Source organism: Sorex fumeus, unplaced genomic scaffold (assembly GCF_029834395.1).
Source record: "Sorex fumeus unplaced genomic scaffold, SorFum_2.1 ptg000030l, whole genome shotgun sequence".
Taxonomy (NCBI): domain Eukaryota; kingdom Metazoa; phylum Chordata; class Mammalia; order Eulipotyphla; family Soricidae; genus Sorex; species Sorex fumeus.
This window is the reverse complement of record NW_026606087.1, coordinates 15,779,024-15,791,659: the sequence shown is the minus strand read 5'-3', so window position 1 is coordinate 15,791,659 and position 12,636 is coordinate 15,779,024. Positions and strand designations below refer to the sequence as shown.

The following is a 12,636-nucleotide window of genomic DNA, read 5'->3' as shown; positions in this document are numbered from 1 at the left end:
GATATGGACCAAACATTATAACCTCGCAGTATCTATATTGTAAACCATAATGCTCAAGAGCAGAGAGAGAGAGAGAGAGAGAGAGAGAGAGAGAGAGAGAGAGAGAGAGAGAGAGAGAGAGAGAGAGAGAGAATGGGGAATATTGTCTGCCATGGAGGCAGGGAGATGGTGGTAAAGTGGGTGTATGCCAGGTGGTGGGGAATGTGCACTGGTGGAGGGATGGGTGTTTGATCATTGTGTGATTGTAACCCAAACATGAAAGCTTTTAACTATGTCATGGTGATTCAATAAAATTAAAAAAAAATCTACTCATCTACTTACAAACAGGCTTTACTCACAGTCTGTGAGTCTCTAGAATTTCTAAAATTCTTTTCCTTATATTGATACTACTGGGTTGTTGTATGCTATTTGAAAAATAGTTACTACCAATAATGTTCATTTCTGAATGACAATTTATGAATAGAAAATATATGGTAAAATTTCTACTTCAAAGAAGTTCATGTAAATACGCCTTTTCACTTTTGTCTGTGTCTCAATATATGCATGTTCCAAGATGGCGAGTTGGAATATACCAAAAGATCTTGCTGCCTTCACAAAGAATATTACAGAAAACTTGGCGATTTCCTCTACTTGTATGAATAGAAAGGAGGCTCTGAAATGTTTCCAGGTATGACTTCCTTCAACCACACCGGTTTTAGCCACACTGTCTTCCGCCTGCTGGGCATCCCCGGGCTTGAGGATCAGCACAAGTGGATTTCCATCCCTTTCCTCATTTCCTATGTCATATCCTTATTTGGAAACAATTTGCTCATTTTCATTATCGTCACAAAACGCAGCCTCCATGAGCCCAAGTACCTCTTCCTCTGCATGCTGGCAGGAGCAGATGTTGTCCTCACGACATGCATAGTACCTCAGGCCTTGGGCATTTTCTGGTTCAATGCTGGGAAGATCTCTCTGAATTGTTGCATCACTCAGGTATTTTTCTACTCTTCCATTTTCATCTCTGAGTCAGGAATCCTGCTGGTGATGGCCTTTGATCGCTACATTGCCATCTGCTACCCACTGAGATACACCACCATTCTGACATACTCTCTGATTGGAAAAATTGGCACGTTCATTTTTTTGAGGAGTTTTGGTACAATGTTTCCTATAATATTTCTTTTAAAAAGGTTGACTTACTGCCAGAATAATAATATTGCACACACGTTTTGTGAACACATTGGCTTGGCCAGGTATGCCTGTAATGACATTCGAGTGAACATCTGGTATGGCTTTTTTGTCATAATATCCACTGTGATCATAGATATACTGTTAATTTTTGTTTCCTATATGATGATTCTCTCTGCTGTCTTTCAAATGCCTTCTAAAAATGCTCGCCAAAAAGCTCTTAACACTTGTGGCTCCCATGTCTGCATTATTATTCTCTTTTATGGACCTGCAGTGTTCACGAGCCTTGCTCAGAGATTTGGACGTCACATTCCACCTCATGTCCACATCTTGTTGGCTAATGTTTTTATTCTGGTTCCACCTGTGATGAACCCTATCATTTATGGGATCAAGACTAAGCAAATCAGAGAGCAAGTGGTTCATATATTTTTTTCAAAGCAGAAATAACCTTATCACAGAAACAACTTTCAGAATTTCTGGTACCACTGAAGTATAATGGAGAGGGATGTGTGTGGGGCAAACCACTAGAAATAACTCATTAACTTTTAACTTGGGAGAAAATCTGTCTGTCTCAATTTCTGGAATTAATTTTTCCATGTTTGAATGGACAAACCACCTTCTGCAAAGAACAGGAAATGGCATGGATTCATTTTCTGAACTAATACATGCTTTTTTGATATGCCTATTAATTGGGAATAGGTTAAAAACAACAGTGATCTGGAGTGGAAATTTGTTCATGCTATTTTGTTCTAAATTTAACTCTGAAACATCTTATGATAGCTCTGAGACATCTTGTGATATTTATGGAAAATCACATATATGCAAATGGTGCCATTGCTTTAATTTACTTCATTCTTGCTGAATGCTGTTCTTAGAGATTATTAGAGTTTGCAGTTATTTTCCTTCTATCATGCTTTCAGGTCATGGGTGATTGGAAATGAATTATGTGATTTATATTTTCCAGAAAAAATTTGATGCGACTGTGGTTGATAATACTTTTGTGTCAATATTCTTATATACAAAAGAATAATTCCACAAATAGGAACAATCATGTAAAAGAAGAGTTAGAACAAAATATCAGGTGCAAAGGTCATGCAAGTAAAATCCTAAAGAAGAATTTAGTATGTTTGTGTCAGGCCCATGTGATTGGTGAGTTATGAACAAGTGGAATAATGGACAAAGACATAATATATGAGGTAACAGGAGTCACGTTCTGATAGTTCTTATATATTAGTAAAAGGAGTTGACTTTTAATTGAGCTCCAATTATACCATAAAAAAGTTAAAATTGCATGAGAAATCTTTTAGAACAACTCTAAGTGGTATAAAATATGAACAATCCCTCCCACCTTATAACTATATGAAGTCATTGTAATGTTTCAATATATAGTAAGATTTAGGAGAACATCAAGACTTAGAAGAAAAAATGGTGTAGGTTAGGCTTTGCTTTTCCCAGTTTCTGTCCTGAGGGCAGGGATTTCAAAATCAGAAGAGGATTTCAAACCAACTAGAACTATAGAAAATTTAAGGTAGTACTTCAGTAATTAGAGTGCTAGGATGGTATAAAGGTTATAAAATATTTTTATATCTGAATTATGACTACATGTCTTACTGAACCTAAATGATGCATGCATAAGTCATAGTCACAGCATCTCAAAGAAATAAAGGCAAAAGAAATGAGCAGAAATTTGTGATCTGCCCAAGAGATTGGCTTTTTGTTATGAGTCCAACAGTGTTTAAATCTGAATATAAACAAGTGAAAAGTAATATTTTGAGAGTAATATACAGAATTCATGGGGAAATAATAGAGTTTATGAAATATCTGGGATATAAAAATTATTATTTAATAAGTGAATGAGCACAGCATATCTCATTCTCAAAAGCAGTGAAAATCAACAATATAGAGCCATTGTAATTTGAACAAAACGTGGACCTGAGCAAAATAATATCATACATTTATTATGAATCCACTCAAAAATAGAAAATTAAATATTCACATAAATAAACATGAAATTTCAGTTACAAATGAAAGATAAATTTTATTTAAAATCTTTAAAATTGGTGGTTTTTAGATATATACATATATAGTACTATATGTGTAAGTAATATGTATATATGTTATTTGTTTGTTTTTAAGATCTTTTTGCCACACCTGACAACATTCAGGGGTTCTTCCCGGCTTTGCACTCATGAATCACTCTTGGCAGTGCACAGGGACTTTATGAGTTTCTGGGGAATAAAACTGTGTTGGCCATGTGCAAGGAAAGCATCCTGTGTCTGTACTATCTATCGCTTTGGCCCCCACTTTGATCCCTTTTAAGTAATATTTTTTTTTGAGAATTGGTTTAGTGGTGATAAATTCTTTAATGATTGAAAAGCTCTTTATTCCTCTTTGTAATCTGATTGATAACCTAATAAGGCCTTATTCACTGGAGATCACTTTCATTCAGAAATTTGCATATATCATGACAGCACCTTATGTCTAGGACCCTGAAAAATAATCTTGTGTTTGGGGTTAGTTTTTGTGTAGATTAATCCAAGATTTGTGATGGACTTGCTGTTATAGCATGTGGAACACATAGGTTCTCCTGTCTTGTCCCCTACTGAGGCTGTTCATTCTGGTGTGTGAAAAAGAAAAAAACACATGGTTTTCTTTTGGGGCTATGTATGCTGGGAGAATGCTGAGGAAGGGGAACTTCTTCAATCTCTGTGTGCTCATGGATCACTCCTGGCCATGCTCTGAGGAGCATATGGGGTGTCTGGGATTGAACCCAGGTTGGCCATGTGCAAAGAAAACACCCTCTGTCCCAGGCCATGTTCTTTAATGATTTTCTCCTCAGCAGGGCATCCAAAGTATTGGCCTTAATAGTAACAGTTCCCTATCACACCCAGCAACCCTAGCTTCGGTATATCCCACCATTTACTCCTCATCTTTCCAGGGTTTTCCATACTTTCCAAATTGTTTGGTGGTCTTACAATAGGTAAAGGTAAAGGCCCTCCCGTCGATCGTCGATTTGCTCGAGCGGGCCCAGTAACGTCTCCATTGGAGACTTTGTTGTTACTGTGTCTGGCATATCGAATACTCTCGGTAGCTTGCCGGGCTCTCCGAGAGGGGTGGAGGAATCGAACTCGGGTCGGCCATGTTGACCGCTTGTAAGGCAAATGCCCTACCCGCTGTGCTATCGCTCCAGCACAATACAAATTTTTATTTATTTGTCAAAAAATTTTTATTTTAAAAAATGTTTCCTGTCTTGTTTTTTTTTTTCTGTAAAATTTTCTCTTATTAAATCCTATATATGCATTGTTCAATTAATTCTTCCTCCTTGGGAGAAAAAACTATGAAAAAGATAACACTGTCACTTTTGTGAGAACATGGATGAAATTGATGTTATTATACTAAGAGAAATAGGTTGAGAAGTAACACAATAATTGGATGGATTTACTCATACAAATGAATGTAAATACCAAAGCCAATGAATTTGCAGAATAAAACAAAAATAACATAGACTGATAAAACACCTTAGTTACCTGGAGAAAGGGGGAAGGTGGGTGGGAAGAATGGGTAGAAGAGGTCCTTTTCGTGTGTGTATTTTTATGCTCAGGAGGTACTAGTAGCTTTGTCCTTAAGGATTGTTTCCAAGAGTGGTCAAGAGACCATGTGATGCTAGGGATTGTACTCATGGATGTTGCATGTAAGGCATGCAATCTAGCCCATTTGAATCATTTTTCCAGCCCACATTTTTATAATGTGATGGCACTGAAATTTTGGTGGTGGATGTAATAAGTCATATGCACATGTAGAGGTGATAAGCTGTACTCTGGAAATTTTATAAAACTTTAAATCAGTGAAAAATCAATAAAATTTGTCTTGAAAATCTATAGCATATTTTCATACTTCTCTCATTTCTCTAATAATTCCCCTCTTTTAATATACATGCAATGATATATTTGTATGCATGATGCTACAAATAAGAGTTTGTAAATTCTTTTTCTTTCTTTTTTGTCACTGTAAAATTGCAAAGTTATTTAGATAGTGTTTCAGGCATACAATGTTTCAATATAGACACCTTCACCAGTGTCCACTTTCTTCCACCAATGCCTCCCAATTTGCTTCCACTCTGCTTTTAAGAGAGGCATTTATACATATATTTATACATAAAAATATTTTTGCAGTATGATTTACAGTTAGGTTGATGGTAGGGTTTCATATATAACACTTTACCACCTTTCAGCTCTACCTCCTTCCAGTTAAAGTGTTCCCTTCAACAGAGACATTGCCCCATCCCTGTCCTATCTCCAGACCCCTCAAGTGTCATGTGTAACTTATTTTTCTTAACTAGAAACATATGACATTTCATCTCTAGTCTATGTAAATCTATATACTGAAGCTAGAGCCATACAGATATACTTTATATTTTTCTGAAGGTTTTATACAATAGTTATTTTATCAATTTTCTTTAGTCATTTTCTATGGTTTTATAATCATTCATTTATACATGTTAGGGTTGGATTTTTTTCTTTCTTTTTCTTTCTTTTGTAAACAGGAACCACACCTGGCAGTACTCTGGAGGCTTGCTGCCACTTCCAGCAGAGTTTGGCCCCTCCTGGAGCTGTGGTGCTTGGACTGGCGGTTCTCAGTGGCACAGAGGCTACGCCCAATGAAGGGGCGTCTCCTTGGGTTGTCTCCCAGGCCATACAGGCAGGTGCTCAGGGGCTCTAGGGCTACATTTGATGATGTCCTACGGGGACAGATGATGGGGTGTCAAATTTATTGCAGTTTGTCCCCAAGTTTACTTGACTTATTTCTTTACTTGTTTTAGTCCAAATTATTTTTAAAATACATTATTTTTAAATGTTCTAGTTAATACAGGTGCAATTAAGAACCTATAACACAACTCGAAAACAAAATAAAACATAAAGAATAACCCTAGTTAGGTATAAACTACTAATAACATTTGGTATAATGCCTTAAGTTTCACCTACACATATTTTCATTACTGTGAACAAAGCATAAAATCTTGAAATTTTTGTTCTTACTATTTTTTTTTTTTGCTTTTTGAGTCACACCTGGTAATGCTCAGAGGTTACTCCTGGTTCTGCACTCAGGAATTAATTCTGGATGTGGTTGTGGATGATGTGGGATGTTGGAGATCAAACCTGGTCTGACTGTGTTCAAGAGAAACTTCTATATGACTCAGTGATTTAACTTCTTGACACCTAACCCTCAAACCACCTAATACCCACTGTAGTACTGCTCTGACTCTGCTTTTACTATATCTTCCAAATTAAATATATGTTAAATATGTAAAATACTTCTAATAATTATAACTTCCAAAATTGCATATAATTTAAAGCTTTATCTATAAATATTCTTATATTTATATATAAATATATTTATATTTTCCTAGGAAACTTTCATAAATAAGTCTGATATCAATACATTTGTACATAAAATTTCTGATTTTTCAACCTCCACTGATTTTTTAGATTTACAATAGTAGATCAGTAGAAATCTGAACTCCAGAGAGATAATATAGTGGATAAGGCATTTGCCTTATGTGTGGACCACTCTCCTGGGTTTGATCCCCAGTACCACATATAACCGCTGAAGCCACATGAGAAGTGATTTCAGAGCAAATCCATGTGAGTTTCAATCACCAAAACTAACCCTCCCCCCAAACAAACAAAACCTCAAAATAAAAGACACACAAAACAATCCCTCTCCCATACGCACAACTGTACTCAGAAACTATGTATATTTTCTTCTCATCAACAGCATATGAGAAAATACATCTAATCCCAGTAACAAAAGAAAGGGGTATTTCTATTATTAAAAAGTCCTGCCAAAGTATACAAATATTGGAAACAATCTGTGTTGGTGGGAATGTGGAGAAAAGGAATCCTTATTTATTGTTGAACGGATTGTATTCTGGTTCAGCAGCTACAGAAAACAGTTTTGAGACTTCTCAAAAAAGCAAAAATCGAGCTTCTATATGACTGTGATTTCACTTCTTGGCACCTAACCCCCAAACACAAAATATTAACTTGAAAACCTTTGTGCACACCTATGTTAATAAGTGTTAAGTACATATCTCTGCTTGCTGCACCATGGCTCCAGGTGAGAGTAATCTCCATCTGATATCATTAGTCCTACTCAGAACTGAAGGCAAATTCCCTCCTTTGTAGTTAGGTCCCAGAGCCTCCACATCTGACCTCCACCATATTAGTGGATCCACACCACAGTTCCCCAAGGACAACATATCAGCAAATTTTATACTGCTCACAGTTACATTTCCTGTCACTGGGTGAAGATGGGCAGAGAAGGAAAACTGCAACTTCCAGCCTAATCCCACAGAGTCTCTGGAGGTTCTAACTACAAAGACTTACCCTCAGCACAGGAAAACCAATGGGGAATATACAGTGAAACTCACCAAGTTCAAGGAGTTAAAAACATAACAACTCCATGGAAAGCATAACCAACATCAACCAGCTCTGCAAATTCTTAGAAAGTTACTTTAGCGACATCATGGGGGTGTTTAATGAGCCAAAAGAAATGATGACACTGGTAGTTAGGAAAGCACAAGAAAGTTTGGGAGTCAAAATAAAAAAAAACTTCAATTAAAATGACAGAAATGAACAGTATAGTAGATGATATAATAAGCTCATTAGATGGTCTTTCCAGCAGATTAGCAGCAGCTGAGGAAAAGATTAAAAAAGATGAGTGCTGGAGGGTGAGAAAAAGTCTGCAAAGAAATGAGCAACACACCAGAGAATTACAGGATGAGTTCAGGAGGAAAAATATAAGAATCACTGGGGTCCCTGAGGACCAGGAAGGCAATTTGATGAAAAACTTTAACTGATAGTTAAAGAAATCATAGTTAAAAGCTTACCAGAGTTGAGGAATACAGATAAATAAATACCAGAAGTCTTAAGGGTCAGTAAAAATAGAGTAAACCAGTAAAGCTTTTAGACCACACTGCTCAGAATGACAAAAACCAAAGCCAGAGACAGAATATAGAAAGCAGAAGATCAAAAAAGGAACTTACATACAAAGAATAGTGCATAAGATTTACAGCAGATCTATCAAATGAGACACTGTGAGCCAGAAAAGAATGGAGAGATATAGAAGAAAAACTCAATGAAATGAACATAACAGCAAGAGTACTCTATCAAGCGAGCTTATCATTCATATTTAAGAGAACAATATAGTGCTTCATGGAAAGACAACAGCTTAGGAAATTTATAGCCTTGAAACCAGTTTTATAAGAGCTCCTTTAAAAGACAGGACAACCTGAGGCACTCATTCATGGCATTTAACTTGCCAAGGAATTATAAGCATTTCAATAACAAATTAATATATCCTTTATATTGAATGCTCTATTTCTGATTAGGTCTTTTCCTTACATCCTTAGAGATTTATATTATAATCATTTACTTATTAATTCAGAAACAAGCAGTATCTATAATATCATATTTTCTAATATTAAGCCATATTCCCTTTCTTAGGATAAAACATACTTTATCTTTCATATACCCCCTATGCATATTTCCTCTTTAAACTTTCTTATTTTTATTTATTTATTTATTTATTTATTGAATCACTGTGGGAAAGGTTACAAAGCTTTCAGGTTTAGGTCTCAGTCATGCAAATATCAAACACATTTCCCTTTACCAATACTTATTTTTTACCATGAAGAACCCCAATAAAACCCCATCCCCCACCCCTCCGAATCCCTGTGAGGCAGATGAATTCTAGTTAACACTATCTGCTTTGATTAGATTCATTGTTTCAATAAAAGATTCACCACTATTATTTAGAGTTTAACCCCCCCCCCCCCAAATCAGACATGCTGAAAAAGCATTGTGAAGTGATTTGCTTTCTACAGCTGGGTTCAAGAATTAAATGTTGGTTTTGGATTTCTGCTATTTTACTTATTGACCCTGGAAGTATTTCTACTGAAAGTCAGATAGTTAAGAAATTGGTTTCTGTGCTCTGGAGTCATGGCCGTGCTGGAGAGCCGCTCGTGGGGGGCAACTGGTGGCCTCGGTAGGGCGTGAAGGGCGGACCGAAACGCCCCCCCTTCCCATGAGGTTTTGGTCGCCCCCACACCCCCGGCTCATACCTGCTGTCCACAAGGCTCCCATGCGGCCGCCATCTTTCTTTCCAGAGAGGAGAGGGCGAATGGGGCAACACCCTTTCCCCTCCGGACAGACATGATGGCTTGGATTAACGCATAGTCCGTTCACTTTTCTGCTCCAAGCTGCTGGGTTCTGCATTAAGTCCTTGTGCTTCTGGGGCTGTGACCGTGCTGGAGAGCCGCTCATGGGGGACAACTGGTGACCTCGGTAGGGCGTGAAGGACGGACCGGAACTCCCCCCTTCCCATGAGGTTTTAGTCGCCCCCACACCTCCGGCTCATACCTGCTGTCCACAAGGCTCCCATGCGGTCGCCATCCTTCTTTCCAGAGAAGAGAGGGCGAATGGGGCAACACCCTTTCCCCTCCGGCAGACTTGATGGCCTGGATTAATGCATAGTCCTTTCACTTTTCTGCTCCAAGCTGCCGGGTTCTGCATTAAGTCCTTGTGCTTCTGGGGCTGTGGCCGTGCTGGAGAGCCACTCGTGGGGGGCAACTGGTGACCTCGGTAGGGTGTGAAGGACGGACCGGAACTCCCTCCTTCCCATGAGGTTTTGGTCGTCCCCACACCCCCGGCTCATACCTGCTGTCCACAAGGCTCCCATGCGGCCGCCATCCTTCTTTCCAGAGAAGAGAGGGTGAATGGGGCAACACCCTTTCCCCTCCGGCAGACTTGATGGCCTGGATTAATGCATAGTCCGTTCACTTTTCTGCTCCAAGCTGCTGGGTTCTGCATTAAGTCCTTGTGCTTCTGGGGCTGTGGGCGTGCTGGAGAGCCGCTCGTGGGGGGCAACTGGTGACCTCGGTAGGGCGTGAAGGACGGACCGGAACGCCCCCCCCTTCCCATGAGGTTTTAGTCGCCCCCACACCCCCGGCTCATACTTGCTGTCCACAAGGCTCCCATGCGGCCGCCATCTTTCTTTCCAGACAGGAGAGGGTGAATGGGGCAACACCCTTTCCCCTCCGGACAGATATGATGGCCTAGATTAACGCATAGTCCGTTCACTTTTCTGCTCCAAGCTGCCGGGTTCTGCATTAAGTCCTTGTGTTTCTGGGGCTGTGGCCGTGCTCCAAACTTAACTCTGATTTTCAGGGAGAAACGTTGGGTGGTTTACTTCCCATTGATCACTGTATATAGAGAGATGTCGGGCGGCCGCATAAGCGGCCGCGCGGTTTTGAGGAAAAGTCCTAGTTCCCGCATACTCGAGCTGTGCTTGTAGAGGCTTCTGGTCACCGGGGTTCCATCTGGGGGAGGCGGGATGCGGTACCTACCCCATCTGGGACTTCCCGATGATCTCGGCTCTTTTTGGAACCTGTTTTTTTTTTTCTCTGGGATCTGTGGTTCCCGCCCTCCATGTGGCCCTTCTCTTCGGCTGAATGCTGTAAAGATGGCGCTGGGGGGCGGGCTGTGGGCGTGACTTCCGGAATCAGAGGTTACCTTGGAGCTGTAGTCCCGGCAGATTTGAGGAAAAGTCCTAGTTCCCGCATACTCGAGCTGTGCTTGTAGAGGCTTCTGGTCACCGGGGTTCCATCTGGGGGAGGCGGGATGCGGTACCTACCCCATCTGGGACTTCCCGATGATCTCGGCTCTTTTTGGAACCTGTTTTTTTGTTTGTTTGTTTGTTTTCTCCGGGATCTGTGGATCCTGCCCTCCATGTGGCCCTTCACTTCGGCTGTATCTAAACTTTCTTATTTTTAATCTTACTAGATTTTACATTTGAGGATTTACCTATTTTATGTAAACTCTAAAGTGTATCAGCACAGATTTATCCATAGTATTAATGATTTAAGTATATATACTCTATAAACAAAAGATTTAGTGTTGAAAAACTCTTTTTGGTTTACAATTTTGTGGACTTCAAGAGATTAGTTATATTCTTCTATATGTGTGTAGGTATCACTCAAAACACACACAGAGAGAGAGAGAGAGAGAGAGGAGAGAGAGAGAATGTGGTAAAACAAAGAAACATAGTAAGAGGACAACAATAGTCAAAGTTATCAGAAATGAAGACTTTACCTATCACTTTGAGCTTACTTGGGGGCGGGGGTTGATTGGGAGTGGTCCTTGGGAAACTGGTGGAGGCAAGTGGAATTTCTGGTTATAGTTCTTGTGTTGAAATAATGTACACATGGGAAGTGTGATTAACACTAGTGTAAATGTCAGTACTTGAATAAAGATGGTTAAAAAAATTAAGAACTAAGTACAATTGTCTAGACACAGAAATAAATATTCAACAACAGGTGAATGGATAAAGAAGTTGCAGTATATATGACATAGGAATACTATGCAGTCATTTTTTTCTTTTTTAAAATGTAGGATTACTGCTATTTATTCAGCCATTGACTAAGCTCATTGAGCTGGGCATGAATGCCACATTACTTTAAAATTTTTTAAAAATTAGATATTCATGAAATAGACCATTACAAAGCTGTTCATAATTGGGTTTCAGTCATACAATGAATGATCCAGCACCCATCCCTCCATGAATTATGTTTCCCACCACCAATGTCCCCCGTTTCCCCACTATCATTTCCCAACCTCCCTCTATGGGAGGCACTTTTCTTCTTTCTCTCTCTCTTTCCTTTTCCTTGTATGCATTATGGTTTGTGATTCAGGTGCTAAGAGGTCATGGTATTTGTTCAGGGAATTCAGAATTTTTATTGGTATGGTAAGGCTGGAGTAGCATTTCAACTGGGTGGCAGATGTGGGATGTGGGTGTGACTGCTGAGGCTTCCAGAAGTACAGCAATGTTGGGGGAGGTAGCCCATCCTGACCCCAAGAAAGACTGGAGATTTCATCTAGGCCCAAAGAAACCCTGGGGATTTCAGTTACAAAACCCACTTACCAAAATTTTCAGCAGGTTATATCTTAGTGAGGTCCATCCTGAGACAGTAGAGTGGTGGCGATTTTGGATTGTGGAAGCAAGTGGCTTCTGGGGGCGAACTTGCCCCTTCTGATTTACCCCAATCTGTTCGGTCATGTGCGGATCCAAGCTTAACTGTGGCTTTTGATCTCTTTTGAGATTTATTTATGGTCTCTGAAGCAAGGCCAGTAGCAGAGTTTATAGGGTGGTGCTGGAGTTGGTTCATGTGGGTGACTGCCCGTGCTTCTATATGTATTGGGAAGTGGGGGAAGGTAGCCCACCTCAACTCTGGAAAAGCTTGGAGATTTTAGTCACAAAATCCACATACCAGAATTTTTAACAGATTAGGGCTGGAGCGATAGCACAGCGGGTAGGGCGTCTGCCTTGCACGCAGCCAACATGGCCGACCCGAGTTCGATTCCTCCGCCCCTCTCGGAGAGCCCGGCAAGCTACCGAGAGTATTCGATATGC

At 39.8% G+C, this 12,636-nt stretch overlaps 1 protein-coding gene across 1 annotated transcript; it reads left to right on the top strand.

Moving 5' to 3' along the window:
- The first annotated feature begins 669 nt into the window (after nucleotides 1-669).
- On the top strand, nucleotides 670-1,614 carry LOC130025368 (olfactory receptor 52B4-like). Its single transcript, XM_056116326.1, has one exon. The coding sequence runs from the start codon at nucleotides 670-672 to the stop codon at nucleotides 1,612-1,614; it is 945 nt and encodes a 314-aa protein (XP_055972301.1).
- Nucleotides 1,615-12,636: the final 11,022 nt, after the last annotated feature.